The 17,415-nt window shown below is 41.5% G+C and overlaps 1 protein-coding gene across 1 annotated transcript in view; it reads left to right on the top strand.

Annotated features, from left to right (window-relative positions):
• LOC118366101 (protein phosphatase 1H-like) overlaps nt 1–15,908 on the top strand; it is a 54,613-nt gene extending 38,705 nt beyond the window's left edge. Inside the window, exons 7-10 of the mRNA XM_052491733.1 lie at nt 7,578–7,641; nt 7,810–7,917; nt 12,325–12,476; nt 12,694–15,908. Coding sequence (XP_052347693.1) covers nt 7,578–7,641; nt 7,810–7,917; nt 12,325–12,476; nt 12,694–12,841 — 472 coding nt within the window. The 3' untranslated portion in view covers nt 12,842–15,908. The remainder of the gene's footprint in view (nt 1–7,577; nt 7,642–7,809; nt 7,918–12,324; nt 12,477–12,693) is intronic.
• The last annotated feature ends 1,507 nt before the right edge of the window (nt 15,909–17,415 follow it).

The following is a 17,415-nucleotide window of genomic DNA, read 5'->3' as shown; positions in this document are numbered from 1 at the left end:
CACAGCTGAAAACTGTCGTCCTGATTAAAAAAGCAATAAAACTGGCCTTCTTTAGACTAGTTGAGTATCTGGAGCATCAGTATTTGTGGGTTTGATTGCAGGGTCAAAATGGCCAGAAACAAAGCCCTTTCTTCTGAAACTCATCAGTCTATTTTTGTTCTGAGAAATTAAGGCTATTCCATGCGAGAAATTACCAAGAAACTGAAGATCTCATACAACGCTGTGTACTACTCCCTTCACAGAACAGTGCAAACTGGCACTAACCAGAATAGAAAGAGGAGTGGGAGGCCCCGGTACACAACTGAGCAAGAGGAACAATACATTAGAGTGTCTAGTTTGAGAAACAGACACCTCACATGTCCTCAACTGGCAGCTTAATTAAATAGTACTTGTAAAAAACACTACTCTCAATGTCAACAGTGAAGAGGTGACTCTGGGATGCTGGCCTAGGCAGAGTTCCTCTGTCCAGTGTCTGTGTGCTTTTGCCCATCTTAATCTTTTATTTTTATTGGCCAGTCTGAGATATGGCTTTTTCTGTTATACTCTGCCTAGAAGGCCAGCATCCCGGAGTCAACTCTTCACTGTTGACGTTGAGACTGGTGTTTTGCAGGTACTATTTAATGAAGCTGCCAGTTGAGGACTTGTGAGGTGTCTGTTTCTCAAACTAGACATTGAGTTGGAGGCGTGCTTGGCCACGCAGTCATGGGTGAACAGGGAGTACAGGAGGGGGCTGAACACGCACCCTTGTGAGGCTCCAATGTTGAGGATCAGCAAAGAGGTGTTGTTTCCTACCTTCACCACGTGGGGGCGACCCATCAGGAAGTCCAGGACCCAGTTGCACAGGGCGGGGTTCAGACCCAGGACCTCGAGCTTGATGATGAGCTTGGAGGGTACTATGGTGTTGAATGCAGAGCTATAGTCAATGAACATTGTTCTGACATAGATATGCCTCCTGTCCAGATGTGACAGGGCAGTGTGCAGTATTGTGGCGATTGTATCGTCTGTGGATCTATTGGTGGCGGTAAGCAAATTGAAGTGGGTCCAAGGTGGCAGGTAAGGTGGAGGTGATATGATCCTCAACTAGTCTCTCAAAGCACTTCATGATGACAACGGTGAGTGCTATGGAGTGATAGTCATTTAGTTCAATTACCTTTGCTTTCTTAGATATAGGGACGATGGTGGCCATCTTGAATCATGTAGGTACAACAGACTTGGATAGGGAGAGATTGAATTTATCTGTAAACACACCAGCCAGCTGGTCTGCGCATGCTCTGGGATGCAGATAGGAATACCATCTGGGCCGGCAGCCTTGCGAGGGTTAACACGCTTAAATGTCTTACTCACGTCGGCCACAGAGAAGGAGAGCCCACAGTCCTTGATAGCGGGCCATGTCGGTGGCACTGTATTATATCCTCAAAGCGAGCGAAGAAGACGTTCAGCCTGTCTGGAAGCAAGACGTCAGTGTCCTTTTTCCTATTATAATCCGTGATTGTCTGTAGACCCTGCCAAATACGTCTCGTGTCTGAGCTGTTGAACTGGGACTCAACTTTGTCCCTATACCGACATTTCGCCTGCTTGATTGCTTTGCAGAGGGAATAACTACACTGTTTGTATTCTTCCATATTCCCAGTTCATATTCTTCTTGCCTTGGTTAAATGCTGTGGTTTGTGCATTTCAGTTTTGCGCGAATGCTCCCATCTATCCACGGTTTATGTTTGGGTTAGGTTTTAATAGTCACAGGGGATACAACATCTCCCATGTACTTCCTGATAAACTCATTCACTGTATCGGTATATATTATTTTCTGAAGCTACTCTGAACTAATCCCAGTCCGCGTGATCAAAACAATCTAGAAGCGTGGATTCCGATTGGTCAGACCAGCGTTGAATAGTCCTTACCACGGGTGCTTCCTGTTTTAGTTTCTGCCTATAGTAGGGGAGGAGCAAGATGGAATCGTGGTCCAATTTCCCGAATGGGGGGTGGGGGAGTGCCTTATGCTTTCTAGAAGGTAGTATAACAATAGTTGAGAGTTTTAGCAGTGTGACTACAACAATCAATATGTTGATAGAATTTCGGGAGCCTTTTCCTCAAATTTGCATTGTTAAAATCCCCAGCTATAATAAATGCAGCCTCAGGATATGTGGTTTCCAGTTTGCATAAAGTCCAGTGAAGTTCTTTGAAGGCCGTCATGGTATCTGCTTGAGGGGAGATAGACCACTGTGGCTATTATTGACTAAAATTATCTCGGGAGATAGTAAAGTTGGCATTTGATTGTGAAGATATTCTAAGTCAGATGAACAGAAGGACTTGAGTTCCTGTATGTTATCACAGTTACACCATAAGTCATTAATCATAAAACATACCTCTACCCTTCTGCTTCCCGGGGAGATGTTTGTTCCTGTCGGCGCGATGTACTGAGAATCCAACTGGCTTTACAGAGTCAGACAGTATGTCTCGAGAGAGTTTCCGTGAAGCAGAGTATGTTACAATGTCTGGTGTCTCTCTGAAAAGCAACACTCACCTTGAGCTTATCAACTTTATTATCCAGAGATTGGATATTAGGTGGGTGATGTGCACTCTTCCTAAATTGGACCAGAAGACCCGAGTATCTCTCCTCCGCCGGTGTTGTTTTGGGTCAGCCTCTGGAATAAGTTAAATTGCTTTGGGGAGAGCATCAAATGATCTGCTGCAGTGAGGTCGTAATGCCAGCATTAGTTCTGGTGAGTTACAGCCGTTCTAATGTCCAATAGTTCTTCCCGGCTGTATGTAATGACACAAAACAATTCCTGAGCTAATCATGTAAAAATAGTACATAAACAAACAAAATACTGCAGAGATTCCTAAGAGCTAGTCGCGATGCTACCATCTCCGTCGGCGCCATCGTTTAGCTCCAGTCAACCCCTCCCATCTATATCTGAACACCATCCGTTTGATTTCTATTTTCCATATATTTTTCAACCGCGCTGTGATGGTTCACAAAAGTTCTGAACCTTTCTATTCTCAGATTTTACATATTGTAAATAAAAGAAAATGTTTTGCTAAGAGTATTATTATATTATTGATCGATTGACTATGACTTTTTAAATTACCCAGCAGTGCTATTTGCAGAGTTAGCTCCAGGTAAATGTTGCAATTCTTCAGCCATTCCTGAACCTGTGACGAAAAACAAGCTACATATGGACAGTACCAAAATAAATGATCTAATGACTCTGCCTCCTCGCAACAAAATCTGCAGAGCTTGGAAGATTGTATCCTCCATATATATAATATTCTATTGGTTGCAAGAAGTTCTGAATCAGCTGTTGTTTTGCGTGTCAATTCATAAACCATGTGCCATGGAATCGGTACATTCAAAATCTCTTTCCAACTGTTTTGCAATTTATATGGCACAGCTGTCAATTTTTTGGTCCTTAAATGAAATTGGTATATATTTTTATTCATCACAATTTTCTTTAACCATTTATGTTCTTTAATGCAGGGCCGACAGACAAGTTCCTTTCTTTTCCACCTCCTACTTGCCTCTTCCATTTTTGTGGAAATGCTGCAATTTGTTGGTTGAAATTTTGGGTAGAGCGGACATTTCCATATGTCTGTGTTACCTGCATGTATGGCATAACTCCACCAGTCCTATTTATCATATAATTTACAAAAATTATACCTTTAAAAAAGAATTGATTGAAAAATACTTTTTTTTAAATCAATTAGCATATTTGAGTTTACCCACAATATTTGTTGTAATATTTGTTCTGCCTTTTCAGGTGGATTAAATTGAAATTGCAACCAACTTTCTAAGGCTTGTTTAAAAATAATGATATTTTGGAGATTTCGTTTTCTAATAACCGAAAGTGAGCAGTTGTAATCTGAATAAAAGGAAAGAGGCCATTCTTGAACATGGGGTGAGACATTCTTACTAATTTACTAGAGAACTATTTCAGATTTAAGTATAACTTTTGTTTGACTGATGCCTTTAGTGAGATGCTTTAATATTTAATGATTTATGCCCTCCGAATTCATATTCGTTATATGAATAGGCCCTTTTAATTTTGTCTGGCTTGCCATTCCAAATAAAGTTGGATATTTTTTGTTCATACAATTCAAAAAGCAGGTCACTAGGTGTAGGCAAAACCATACGCAAATAGGTAAACTGTGATATGACTAAAGAGTTAATCAGGGTGATTTTCCACAAATAGGTGTTTTCCTTTCCATGGTAGCAAGATAGTATCTATTTTTGTTAACTTTCTATAAAAATGTATTGGAGTGAGATCATTTCTTTCTTTCGGGATTTGTATACCAGTTATGTCCACATCCCCGTCAGACCATTTTATTGGTAAACTACACAGTAATGTAAAAGTTGAATTTTTTTAGTGATCCAATAAGTAATATAGTACACTTTTAATCCAGAGAGGTCAGCAAAATAATCTAGATCCTCTACGAGGCTGTGGAGGGGTTCTAATTGTGGTTTTAAAAGAAAACATGAATCATCAGCGTACAGCCACAGATTTCTAATCTCTTAATATTATTGTTGGATCTAATTTTAACAGCTAACATTTTGATGCCAATAATAAATAATATGCCTGTCACGACTTCCGCCGAAGTCGGTTCCTCTCCTTGTTCGGGCGGTGCTCGGCAGTCGGTGTCACCGGTCTTCTAGCCATCACCTATCCACTTTTCATTTTCCATTTGTTTTGTCTTGTCTTCTCACACACCTGGTCTTTATTTCCCTCATTACATGTTGTGTATTTAAACCTCTGTTCCCCCCATGTCTTTGTGCGGAATTGTTTATTGTAAGTGCATGTGCACATTTTCTCTGGTGCGCAACGGGTTTTGTACCCATTTGTTTATTGTTCTGGTTTCCGGTGGTTTTATGTATAAAACTGCTCCGTTGATTACCCAGTTTTGCTCTCCTGCGCCTGACTTCCCTGCCGCCAGTTACGCAGTCCCTTACAATGCCGATAGTGGACAACTTGTTTTATATTTTTTGCAGTATTTCTTAAGTGACTTGTTGCAAACAGAATGCATGTTTTGGAATATTTTTATTCGGTACGGACTTCCTTTTTTCACTCTGTCATTTAGGTTAGTATTGTGGAGTAATTATAATGTTGTTCATCTATCCTCAGTTCTCATATCATAAACATGACCATGCGATCAGTGCGATCAGTATAAAATAGCCACAAGCATGACCAGATTTTTTTTCAGATCTTGCACCTCCCCTTCCAATACACTGAAAGTTGTCATAGGGTGCATTGCTTGTGGACACTTATTTGTGAAACATCTCACTGACCTAGAAATCCCTCGGACATGATCAAAACCAACCCATGGTCCCCCAGGGTGAAATCCCCCTTTTAACCGTCTCTAAACCATGAGCTACAGCTCAGAGGATTGCGGGTTCAATCCCAGTGCGAGGCCCTCGTTTGTATTTTTTTCTGTTTTAACCCTGTCCCAAACCTTAACCCTTACTTTAACCAGTCGGAACGAATGCCTTAACTTAACTGTTGAGTTTTGACTTTTATGGACAAACGGCAATACTGAAGTGAGACCGTGAGATCTTGCTGGTTTAGAGAGAACCTGGCATTCTGCTGGGATGTGCATGCGTCTACGCACTCCATTCACTAATTAATGTCCTTGGGAAGGCAGAGTGGTTATAATGAGTGAGACAGTGTTTCACCTTCATCTCTGTAGTGTACCCAGAGCCCTGGGTCTTGCACGAGAGAAAGTTAGACTTAACGGAGAGATGTGGGCTGAGCAGAGCCTGTCTGTTTAAATATGCTGTTTGATGTTTTGAGAGTACAGTATATTATCATTACCACAGTGAGCTGATTCAGGAAGGTTCAATAGCGGCTAGACGAAGAGGGGGACCTTGTTCCGTATCGCTCTCCATTATATGGATGTGTACTGGTATTTTTTGAAGCTATTGCTCTGGATGGTACAGTTTCTCTATGGGTCACATTAAATGTTATTATATTGTTATTGTTATTATTGGAGTAGTCAACATGATCTGCCCTTCCAGTGTAGGAATAGAGGAATAGAATGAGATTCTCTTTATTTCTTTTCCATCGGTATTTGGTGTTGTGTACTACTGCAATGTTCTTTGTGTCCCAGTCACAGTAGTAAACAAGCCCTCATAACAGCCTCCCAGTCACTAACCACATTTCCTCCACCGTTTTTTATGCTAGTAAATTCCTGGCATATAAGAAGAAAAAAAAACAAGACGTGTAATGGAAACAGGAAGTGTCGGTACAATTTCATAAATGTTGACAGACAATTTGTTCGTTCGACATTATCATTTTGTGTAGGTAAAATGAATAATGCAACAAAATGTACATAGAACCACAATCTTTTCAAGGTAAATTTGCAGTCACGTGATATTACTTTGTGTGCGAATTGAAAAAGCATGCACAGTTTAGGCTACAGGTTGGTGATGAACTCAATGCTCCTTTCCAATAAATATCAAGGGTCTTAATTTGTATGATGATCGATGCTTAGCTGCCATTAACAAACAATTATCCATCCCGTGTCCACTTTATCAGCGAACAGTTGTCTAGAGAACATGTGCGAAAACCAGTTTGAGCAAGTTTGTCATTTATCGCAAAAGTTTGTGTGACAAAACGAGTGGACAATGTAATTCAATGGAAACACAGGCATAAGCGGTCGCTAAGGGGTCGCCGACGACAGTTTTTTGGAAGTCAGTCGAGGTCTCAATTTATTGATGAGTTAGAATAGTATAATATACAGGGTGCAACTTTGAAATTCGGTTGTGCATCAGCAGTTTTTTTTTAGTTTTTTTTTTTATCTCATACCAGTCACTGACAGTGACTCAATTAGCCATTAAAACTGCAAAAACAAATCTCCACTCCCTCCATGGTAAAATGGGTAGAATTGCAGGAAATTTGCTGTAAAACTGCAAAAAATGTCTGCGGTATTGTAATGTGTGTCATTACACAGTGCTTGTATTGAGTGTATTTAGATTACAATACCTGTACTGCAATATGAAATACAGTAACTTACTTGCTAGTGAGCCGCCTGGAAATTATTGTGAAATTCACGGAAACTCCTTTTTAACCTTTATTTAACTAGGCAAGTCAGTGAAGAACTAATTCTTATTTACAATGACGGCCTACCCTGACCAAACCCGGACGACGCTGGGCCAATTGTGCGCCGCCCTATGGGACTCCCAATCACGGTCGAATGTGATACAGCCTGGATACGAACCAGGGACTGTAGTAATGCCTCTTGCACTGAGATGCAGTGCCTTAGACCACAGTGTGTGTATGTGAAACAAGAGGAAGGGTCATGATTAAACTTGCTGACTGTGGCTCTGAAGAACCATAATGGCTCCCTGGCCTGTTATAAAGGAAATAAGGAAAAACTACATGAACTCTAACATAATTGAAATATCTCTCTGAGGTCTCCATCTGCTTCCCTCGTTCTCAGCTGATTTTTACTGTTTCTTTCTCCGTCATCTCGCTCTCCCTCTCCTCCCTTTAGCAACAGGTATAACCATCAAATACAGTGTGTGTAATGCTCAGCGCAATAAACCATGAAATAAAAACCCATTATTGTCTCCTCTTTCCACACAGGGCATATAAAACCATAGAAGATGAGGACCTGAGGTTCCCACTAGTCTACGGCGAAGGGAAAAAGGTTGTTTGTGTGTGTGTGTAATGTGCGTGAATGCGAGAGAGTGTGTGTGTGTCTGTGTTTAAATGTGGATGTGAACAGAATTTATAACAGAGTTTATTACATAGGAAAAAAGTATGTATATCTTAGTTTAATAGTACACTAACTGGTGTCTTTAAATCTCTTCCTCAGGCCAGAGTAATGGCCACCATAGGCGTGACCAGAGGTCTTGGTGACCATGATCTTAAAGTCCATGATTCCAACATCTACATCAAGCCTTTCCTGTCCTGCTGTCCAGAGGTAAATCCAATTATGATGCACTGAGTGTAGCATCCTGGCACCATTCTACACACACACACACACACACACACACACACACACACACACACACACACACACACACACACACACACACACACACACACACACACACACACACACACACACACACACACACACACACACACACACACACACACACACAATCTTGTACAGTGCCTTGCAAAAGTATTCATCCCCCTTGGCGTTTTTACTATTTTGTTGCATTACAACCTGTAATTTAAATGGATTTTTATTTGGATTTCATGTAAATGGACATACACAAAATAGTCCAAATTGGTGAAGTGAAATGAAAAAAAGTATAAAACATAAAAGCCTGGAAAGTGGTTTGAGCATATGTATTCACCCCCTTTGCTATGAAGGCCCTAAAGAAGATCTGGTGCAACCAATTACCTTCAGTAGTCACATTTTTAGTTAAATAAAGTCCACCTGGGTGCAATATGTGTCACATGATCTGTCACATGATTTCAGTATATATACACCTGTTATGAAAGGCCCCAGAGTCTGCAACACCCCTAAGCAAGGGGCACCACCAAGCAAGCGGCACCATGAAGATCAAGGAGCTTTCCAAACAGGTCAGAGACAAAGTTGTGGAGAAGTACAGATCAGGGTTGGGTTATAAAATAAATATCCAAAACTTTGAACATCCCAAAGAGCACCATTAAATCCATTATTAAAAAATGGAAAGAATATGGCACCACAACAAACCTGCCAAGAGAGAGCCACCCAACAAAACTCACAGACCAGGTAAGGAGGGCATTAATCAGAGAGGCAACAAAGAGACCAAAGATAACCCCGAAGAAGCTGCAAAGCTCCACAGCGGAGATTGGAGTATCTGTCCATAGGACCACTTTAAGCCGTACACTCCACAGAGCTGGGCTTTAAGAAAGAGTGGCCAGAAAAGCCATTGCTTAAAGAAAAAAATAAGCAAACACATTTGATGTTCTCCAAAAGGCATGTGTGAGACTCCCCAAACGCATGGAAGAAGGTACAGTGCCTTGCGAAAGTATTCGGCCCCCTTGAACTTTGCGACCTTTTGCCACATTTCAGGCTTCAAACATAAAGATATAAGAATGTATTTTTTTGTGAAGAATCAACAACAAGTGGGACACAATCATGAAGTGGAACGACATTTATTGGATATTTCAAACTTTTTAACAAATCAAAACTGAAAAATTGACGTGCAAAATTATTCAGCCCCTTTACTTTCAGTGCAGCAAACTCTCTCCAGAAGTTCAGTGAGGCTCTCTGAATGATCCAATGTTGACCTAAATGACTAATGATGATAAATACAATCCATCTGTGTGTAATCAAGTCTCCGTATAAATGCGCCTGCACTGTGATAGTCTCAGAGGTCCGTTAAAAGCGCAGAGAGCATCATGAAGAACAAGGAACACACCAGGCAGGTCCGAGATACTGTTGTGAAGAAGTTGAAAGCCGGATTTGGATACAAAAAGATTTCCCAAGCTTTAAACATCCCAAGGAGCACTGTGCAAGCGATAATATTGAAATGGAATGAGTATCAGACCACTGCAACTCTACCAAGACCTGGCCGTCCCTCTAAACTTTCAGCTCATACAAGGAGAAGACTGATCAGAGATGCAGCCAAGAGGCCCATGATCACTCTGGATGAACTGCAGAGATCTACAGCTGAGGTGGGAGACTCTGTCCATAGGACAACAATCAGTTGTATATTGCACAAATCTGGCCTTTATGGAAGAGTGGCAAGAAGAAAGCCATTTCTTAAAGATGTCCATAAAAAGTAGTTTGCCACAAGTCACCTGGGAGACACACCAAACATGTGGAAGAAGGTGCTCTGGTCAGATGAAACCAAAATGGAACTTTTTGGCAACAATGCAAAACGTTATGTTTGGCGTAAAAGCAACACAGCTCATCACCCTGAACACACCATCCCCACTGTCAAACATGGTGGTGGCAGCATCATGTTTTGGGCCTGCTTTTCTCCAGCAGGGACAGGGAAGATGGTTAAAATGGATGGGAAGATGGATGGAGCCAAATACAGGACAATTCTGAAGAAAACCTGATGGAGTCTGCAAAAGACCTGAGACTGGGACGGAGATTTGTCTTCCAACAAGACAATGATCCAAAACATAAAGCAAAATCTACAATGGAATGGTTCAAAAATAAACATATCCAGGTGTTAGAATGGCCAAGTCAAAGTCCAGACCTGAATCCAATCGAGAATCTGTGGAAAGAACTGAAAACTGCTGTTCACAAATGCTCTCCATCCAACCTCACTGAGCTCGAGCTGTTTTGCAAGGAGGAATGGGAAAAATGTCAGTCTCTCGATGTGCAAAACTGATAGAGACATACCCCAAGCGACTTACAGCTGTAATCACAGCAAAAGGTGGCGCTACAAAGTATTAACTTAAGGGGGCTGAATAATTTTGCACGCCCAATTTTTCAGTTTTTGATTTGTTAAAAAAGTTTGAAATATCCAATAAATGTCGTTCCACTTCATGATTGTGTCCCACTTGTTGTTGATTCTTCACAAAAATACAGTTTTATATCTTTATGTTTGAAGCCTGAAATGTGGCAAAAGGTCGCAAAGTTCAAGGGGGCCGAATACTTTCGAAAGGCACTGTATCTGGTCAGAAGAGACTAACATTTTTGGCCATCAAGGAAAACTCTATGTCTGGCACAAACCCAACACCTCTATTCACCCCGAGAATACCATCCCCATAGTAAAGCATAGTGGTGGCAGCATCATGCTGTGGGGATGTTTTTCATCGGCAGGGGCTGGTAAACTGGTTAGAATTGAAGGAATGATGGATGGCGCTAAATACAGGGAAATTCTTGAGGGAACCCTGTTTCAGCCTTCCAGAGATTTGAGACTGGGACGGAGGTTCACCTTCCAGCAGGACAATGATCCTAAGCATCCTGCTAAAGAAACACTTGTGTGGTTTAAGGGGAAACATTTAAATGTCTTCGAATGGCCTACTCAAAGCCCAGACCTCAATACAATTGAGAATCTGTGGTATGACTTAAAGATTGCTATACACCAACGGAACCCATCCAACTTGAAGGAGCTGGAGCAGATTTGCCTTGTAGAATGGGCAGAAATCCCAGTGGCTAGATGTGCCAAGCTTATAGAGACATACCCCAAGAGACTTGGAACTGTAATTGCTGCAAGAGGTGGCTCTACAAAGTATTGACTTTGGGGGGGGGGTGAATAGTTATGCATGCTCAAGTTAGATTTTTTTTGGTCTTATTTCTTGTTTGTTTCACTCAATCTTCAAAGTGATAGGAATGTTGTGTAAATCAAATGATACAACCTGGAATTAAAATAGATTTTTGGGGGGTTTGTAAGGCAACGAAATAGGAAAAATGCCATGGGGGGTGAATACTTTTGCAAGCCACTGTATCCAGCTCATGCCTTGTGCACACATTATATCTCAGTTTATTATCCAAGTCGCTTGACTGAGTGAAAGTGTTGTTCTTTCAGTGGATTGGCTAACTGGGTTTGTAACAGCGAGTAAAGACAAAAGTTATCAGACTCGTAAATAGTTCAAGGAAGGAAAGAGTGATGCATAATATTTTGGGCCTTGCTTGGTTCCTGGAGTACTTTTGCCCACCTGACCCTGGTATTTTCACAGCTCTTCATCTCACTCATTATCCATCCATTGAGTCCGTCTCATTCAGTCTGATTATTTGCAGCTCTTTATTCATTACACAGGCAGTTCAGCCAGGGTCTCTCTACCTCTCTCTCTCTCATATTATGGTGCCATTATTATAGTGTTATCGTCTTTAGATCAAAGGCAGAGAGAATGGCTACAGTAGCCTGCTCCCACACAGTTGTATGGTATGATGATAGAAGAGTTGGCTAAAGCACATACACTACGGGTTCAGGGTGTACAGTACCACACGTCGTGGTCAAACCAAGGTTGTCTGATATCAGACTCAGAGATCCTATTTGATCATATATGTAATTGGTGTTCTCTCCTGAATAAGTTGTTTGTTACAGGTGAAGGTGTACAATAGGGTTCCCTAACTGGTGGGCAGGCCGCGGGTGGTTTTATCTGGCACCGCCAAGTTTCCCCATTTTTATTGTTGGACATAAGACTTTAATAAACACCAGGAAATTAGCTCCAGATGATTTAATTTGGGAAATTTGTTCCCAAGTATTCCCAAGCATAATAGAGATACACGTGATCGTATACAAATTTAAGCAAGTTTTGAAATGATTATGTTTTATAAATGTTCGGGCTTCTTGCAGTCGGGCCACGGCTGAATATAGTTGATGATCCCTGGTGTACAACCTGTCTCAGTACGAGCATGGTGCTAACTCAGTCTGCTATTGCTGTTATTGTGCACAACCTGACCCATTTTTGTTGTTATTCTTTCTAGGTGACGGTGTACAACCTAAACCAATACGAGCACGGTGCTGACGACGTCCTGGTGATGGGAACAGATGGCCTTTGGGACGTCCTCTCCAACAAGGAAGTCAACGAATCAGTCTCCACCTTCTTGGCCAACTGTGACCCCGACGACTTATACAGGTGGGTGTGTGTCTGTGTGCAAGTGGACCTGCGTGCGTGTAAAAGTACATTTTTCAATAACAAATAATAACAAATAATTTTTCCATGACATCCTTCGCACATTGTATTATGCAATCTTGTAAATTGAGTAAACATCCAACATCTTACAAAGTAAATGCAACTATTGACAGTGGACCATTTTTGCCAACACACCCCTCCACTTCATGTCTGTGACCAGGTACACGATGGCTGCTCAGGATCTGGTGATGAGAGCGCGGGGAGTACTGAAGGACCGAGGCTGGCGGATCACTAATGAACGGCTGGGATCTGGAGACGACATCTCCTGTTACATCATCCCTCTGATGTACGGAAACCGCCAACCCTAGAACCACCTACAGGCCATGAATGGAGCAGACTCCCATCTCTATGGCAGGCTCCCTCCTCGACCAGCAGTACTGTACCCCTCTCTTTTTGACTCTCTCTCTCTCTGTGTCACCCACCTCTCAGTGCTGTACTATAAGTGATAATCCTTCAAGATGTTACAATGTTCCCTTCTTCCCTAAACAGGTATGAGCTTCAGATTGTGGTATGTGACCTAAGATCCCAGTCATGTGATGCTGACCTGTGCAGCTTTGTTTCCTGCTTTGCCACAGTGTGGCTTCAGAGGAGTCACTTCCTGAAGTACAGTGTTTCTTTCAGACCTACCAAGGTTGAGTACAGACAGGTGTTTGTCCGGCAGAAAGTGGTTTTTACTAAAAGTACGTCGTTTTGTAGTATGTAGTTTTCTAAAACATCTCACTCGTCTCAACTGGAAAGGGAGGCTGAACTTAGTGAAGATCACATTGTTTGACTTGGTGTAGCCTATGTAATGAAGATAAGATTCTGTATCCCTCACCATAATCTGACTGAGCAAGGTGCAATAGTTTACTATGGTACTGTTTGTGTATGACTTGATCTAGTTTTTTTTCTCATTGGTGTAAAAATGGCCAAAGTCATTAAAAAAAAGTTAAGAGTTCTATCTTATAATGTATTCATAGACCAAGACCCACGTTCTGTTACAAATCTTATGACGTAGCTGTATATTTATTTCTGTTAGATCATTATTTTAGGCTGATAATGTTCCAGATGTTTATTTGCATGTAATGCTGCTTGCTTTGGGAAACTGATGGAGACATAGTGGTTCAGACTGAACCCAAAGACAAGAGATGTCTTTGCTGACAGATGTTTTTGGGGTTTCATATATACTCAATGGAATATTAAGTATGTTGGCCTACACCACTGCCACTTCAGTCTGTGCCATTCCATGCGTATTTTACTTTTCAATATTGTAGGAGGATTTATTTATACTGACTAATGTATTGTCACACTTGATCCTTCAATCCAGTGCCAGTATTCCACTTATGTCATACTGCATCATTGTTTTATTAGTTTCATACATACCATGATAAAACATATGAATTGATGTAAACACACTATATCATTTCCTACATGTTACATTGTATATTTTGGTGACATTGTCAGCTTTGATGTATTGTTGATGGTGGCTGAAGTTCTGGATGAAGTTTTCACAGATGCCGTGCTCGAAGATGGTTTCCTAACATGAGATACTAAGTTCTGGCTCTTGACTCTGCTATCTACCCATCATACGATGTGCTACATTTAGGGCTATTTCCAATCAGATCTGCCTTAACCCACGATAACTGACAACTGCATAGCAGTTTGTGTTTTTATTTGGATTATTTGTGAGGTGTTGGAGCTGCCAAATCAGCAAGTGACTCCCGGCATTATACTTATCGCAGACATTGCCATTGGATGCACGAGTCGCATTAGTATAAATCCCCATGCAGCCTTGTTGTTTCAAGCTCAAACACTGGAATGTGTGCTGTAATCTACACCCCAATTAGGCTGAAATCAAGCCTTATCAATTTGTTTAACGAGTTTCAATTTGAGTGTCACTTTCTACATAGCCTACACTTTCTCATTCTGAACTTCTAATGCGGGTGGGTTGTATAGACAGGTGTGGTTTTCATCCCCCTTGGGGAAGAGCTGCTCCAACGCAGTTACACGGCTGACATCATCTAAACAAAAGCAAGGAAATTGCTATGCGGTTGTCGGTAATGGCAGGTTTACGCTGAAACGGATTGAATAGGCCTGAAAGGTCTTGCACAGTCAAATCATGTTCATGAAATGTGATGATATTTGAATGAAACCAGATCAAAGTAGGGAAAATGACTATTGCTTCTACATTGATGAAAGTTTGATCATATAGTTACTGGTCCATTCCCCCATTTGGATTCATGTTATTAAGGGCTTTTTGTGACATTACAAAATCCTCTCATTTTAATACACCAATTTAAATAGGTATCGCCTTGTAACCAATATCGCGGAGGGGAGTGGTTTAGGTAGCTAGTCTAGTGGTGCTACAATTTGACTGCAGCATGTCTGCAAATACAATGAGGTTTCCCCTATTCATCTAAGGCAAATATACTTTGGTTTGTACTTTCATCTGTGTCTGGTGTTAGCTAGGATCTGGTTGGCCCAGTCTTCAGCCAGCATGGAACAAAAGCGGGGGAATGGTTCCCCAAAACCCAAGTAATTACACATGTCAAACGGGAGATTCATCTAAAATTCTTGACTATCGTTAATAGTCATGCTATATGGACATTGCCTGACTCCCTGGACAGTAAAAAAATAAATAAAAGATACACTCATCTAGTCCCGGGTCAGACCACCCTTTTGCCTCCAGAACAGTTTGAATTCCTTGGGGCATAGATTCCACAAGGTGTCGGAAATGTTCCACCTGGATGTTGGTCCATGCTGACACGACAGCACCACGCAGTTGCAGCAGATTGGACGTCGGAACGTGTGAACAGGTTTGGTCAGTGACAATGTTCAGATACGCTGTGGCGTTCAATCGTTGCTCAATTGGTATCAAGGAACCTAATATGTGCCAGGAAAACATTCCACACACCAGTACATCACCAGCCTGTACCGGTTGACACCAGGCAGGATAGGTCCATAGACCCATTCTGCTTACGCCAACTCCTGACTCAACAGGAACTGGGATTCCTCGGACTAGAGGATGTTTTTTTCACTCCTCAATTGTCCTGTGTTGGTGAAGGCGTGCCCACGGGAGCCGCCGCTTCTTGTTTGTAGCTGATAGGAGTGGAACATGGTGTAGGCATCTTCTGTAATAGCCTATCCTTGACGAGGATTGACGAGTTGTGCTTTCCGAGATGCCGTTCTGCACGCTACTGTTGGACTGCGCTGTTATTTGTCTGTTTGTGGCCATCATGATACCTTGTACGATTCTTTCCATTCTCCTTTGACCTCTCTCATCAACAAGCTATTTTTGCCCACAGGAATGCTGCTGACTGGATATTTTTTGTTTGCTGCAACAATCTTGGTAAACCCTAGACACTCGTTTGTGAAAAGCTCAGTAGGGCGGCCGTTTCTGTGATACTGGATCCGGTGTGCCTGGTACAGATGATCATACCATGCTGAAAGTTGCATAGGTCACTTGTTTTGCTCATTCTAGTGTTCAATTGAACAGAAACTGAATGGCTCAATGCCTGTCTGCCTACTTTATATAGCAAGCCATGTGACTCAGTGTCTGTAGGAGCATTTTTTGTGAAACCATGTGCCATTGCTTTGTGTATCAGCAATTTAACTTGAGATAATCTCACCGCAACACTGCGTCCATGTTGCTTGACATACAGTTGAAGTCAGAAGTTTACATACACTTAGGTTGGAGTCATTCAAACTCGTTTTTCAACCACTCCACAAATTTCTTGTTAACAAACTATAGTTTTGGCAAGTCGATTAGGACATCTACTTTGTGCATTACAAGTCATTTTTCCAACAATTGTTTACAGACAGATTATTTCACTCTTAATTCACTGTATCACAATTCCAGTGGGTCAGACGTTTACATACACTAAGTTGACTGTGCCTTTAACCAGCTTGGAAAATTCCAGAAAAGTATGTAATGTCTTTAGAAGCTTCTGATAGGCTAATTGACATAATTTGAGTCAATTGGAGGTGTACTTGTGGATGTATTTCAAGGTCTACCTTCAAACTCAGTGCCTTTTTGCTTGACATCATGGGAAAATCAAAAGAAATCAGCAAAGACCGGCAAACATTTTTTGAAAGACCTCCACAAGTCAGGTTCATCCTTGGGTGTGGGAGTGATTTCCAAATGCCTGAAGGTACCACGTTCATCTGTACAAACAATAGTACGTAAGTATAAACACCATGGGACCACGCAGCCGTCATACCGCTCAGGAAGGAGAAGCGTTCTGTCTCCTAGAGAAACATACTTTGGTGCGAAAAGTCAATCCCAGAACAACAGCAAAGGATCCTGTGAAGATGCTGGAGGAAACAGTTACAAAAGTATCTACATCCACAGTGAAACGAGTCCTATATTGATTGACATAACTTGAAAGGCCGCTCAGCAAGGAAGAAGCCACTGCTCCAAAACCGCCATTAAAAAAAACAGACTACTATTTGCAACTACACATGGGGACAAAGATCATACTTTTTGGAGAAATGTTCTCTGGTCTGATTAAACAAAAATAGAACTGTTGAGCATCGTCATGTTTGGAGGAAAATGGGGGAGGCAAAGCAAGCCAAAAGAACACCATCCCAACTGTGAAGCACGGGGGTGGCAGCATCATGTTGTGGGGTTGCTTTGCTGCATGAAGGACTGGTGAACTTCACAAAATAGATGGCATCAATAAATGGCAACATCTCCAAACATCAGTCAGGAAGTTAAAGCTTGGTTGCAAATTGGTCTTTCAAGTGGACAATGATCCCAAGCATACTTGGAAGGCTACCTGAAGCGTTTGACCCAGGTTAAACAATTAAGGCAATGCTACCAAATACTAATTGAGTGCATGTAAACTTCTGAACCACTGTGAATGTGATGAAAAGAAATAAAAGCTGAAATAAATCCTTCTCT

The sequence above is a fragment of the Oncorhynchus keta genome, chromosome 33 (assembly GCF_023373465.1).
Source record: "Oncorhynchus keta strain PuntledgeMale-10-30-2019 chromosome 33, Oket_V2, whole genome shotgun sequence".
Lineage (NCBI taxonomy): Eukaryota > Metazoa > Chordata > Actinopteri > Salmoniformes > Salmonidae > Oncorhynchus > Oncorhynchus keta.
The sequence above is the reverse complement of the archived record's forward strand: the minus strand, read 5'-3'. Positions and strand labels throughout refer to the sequence as shown.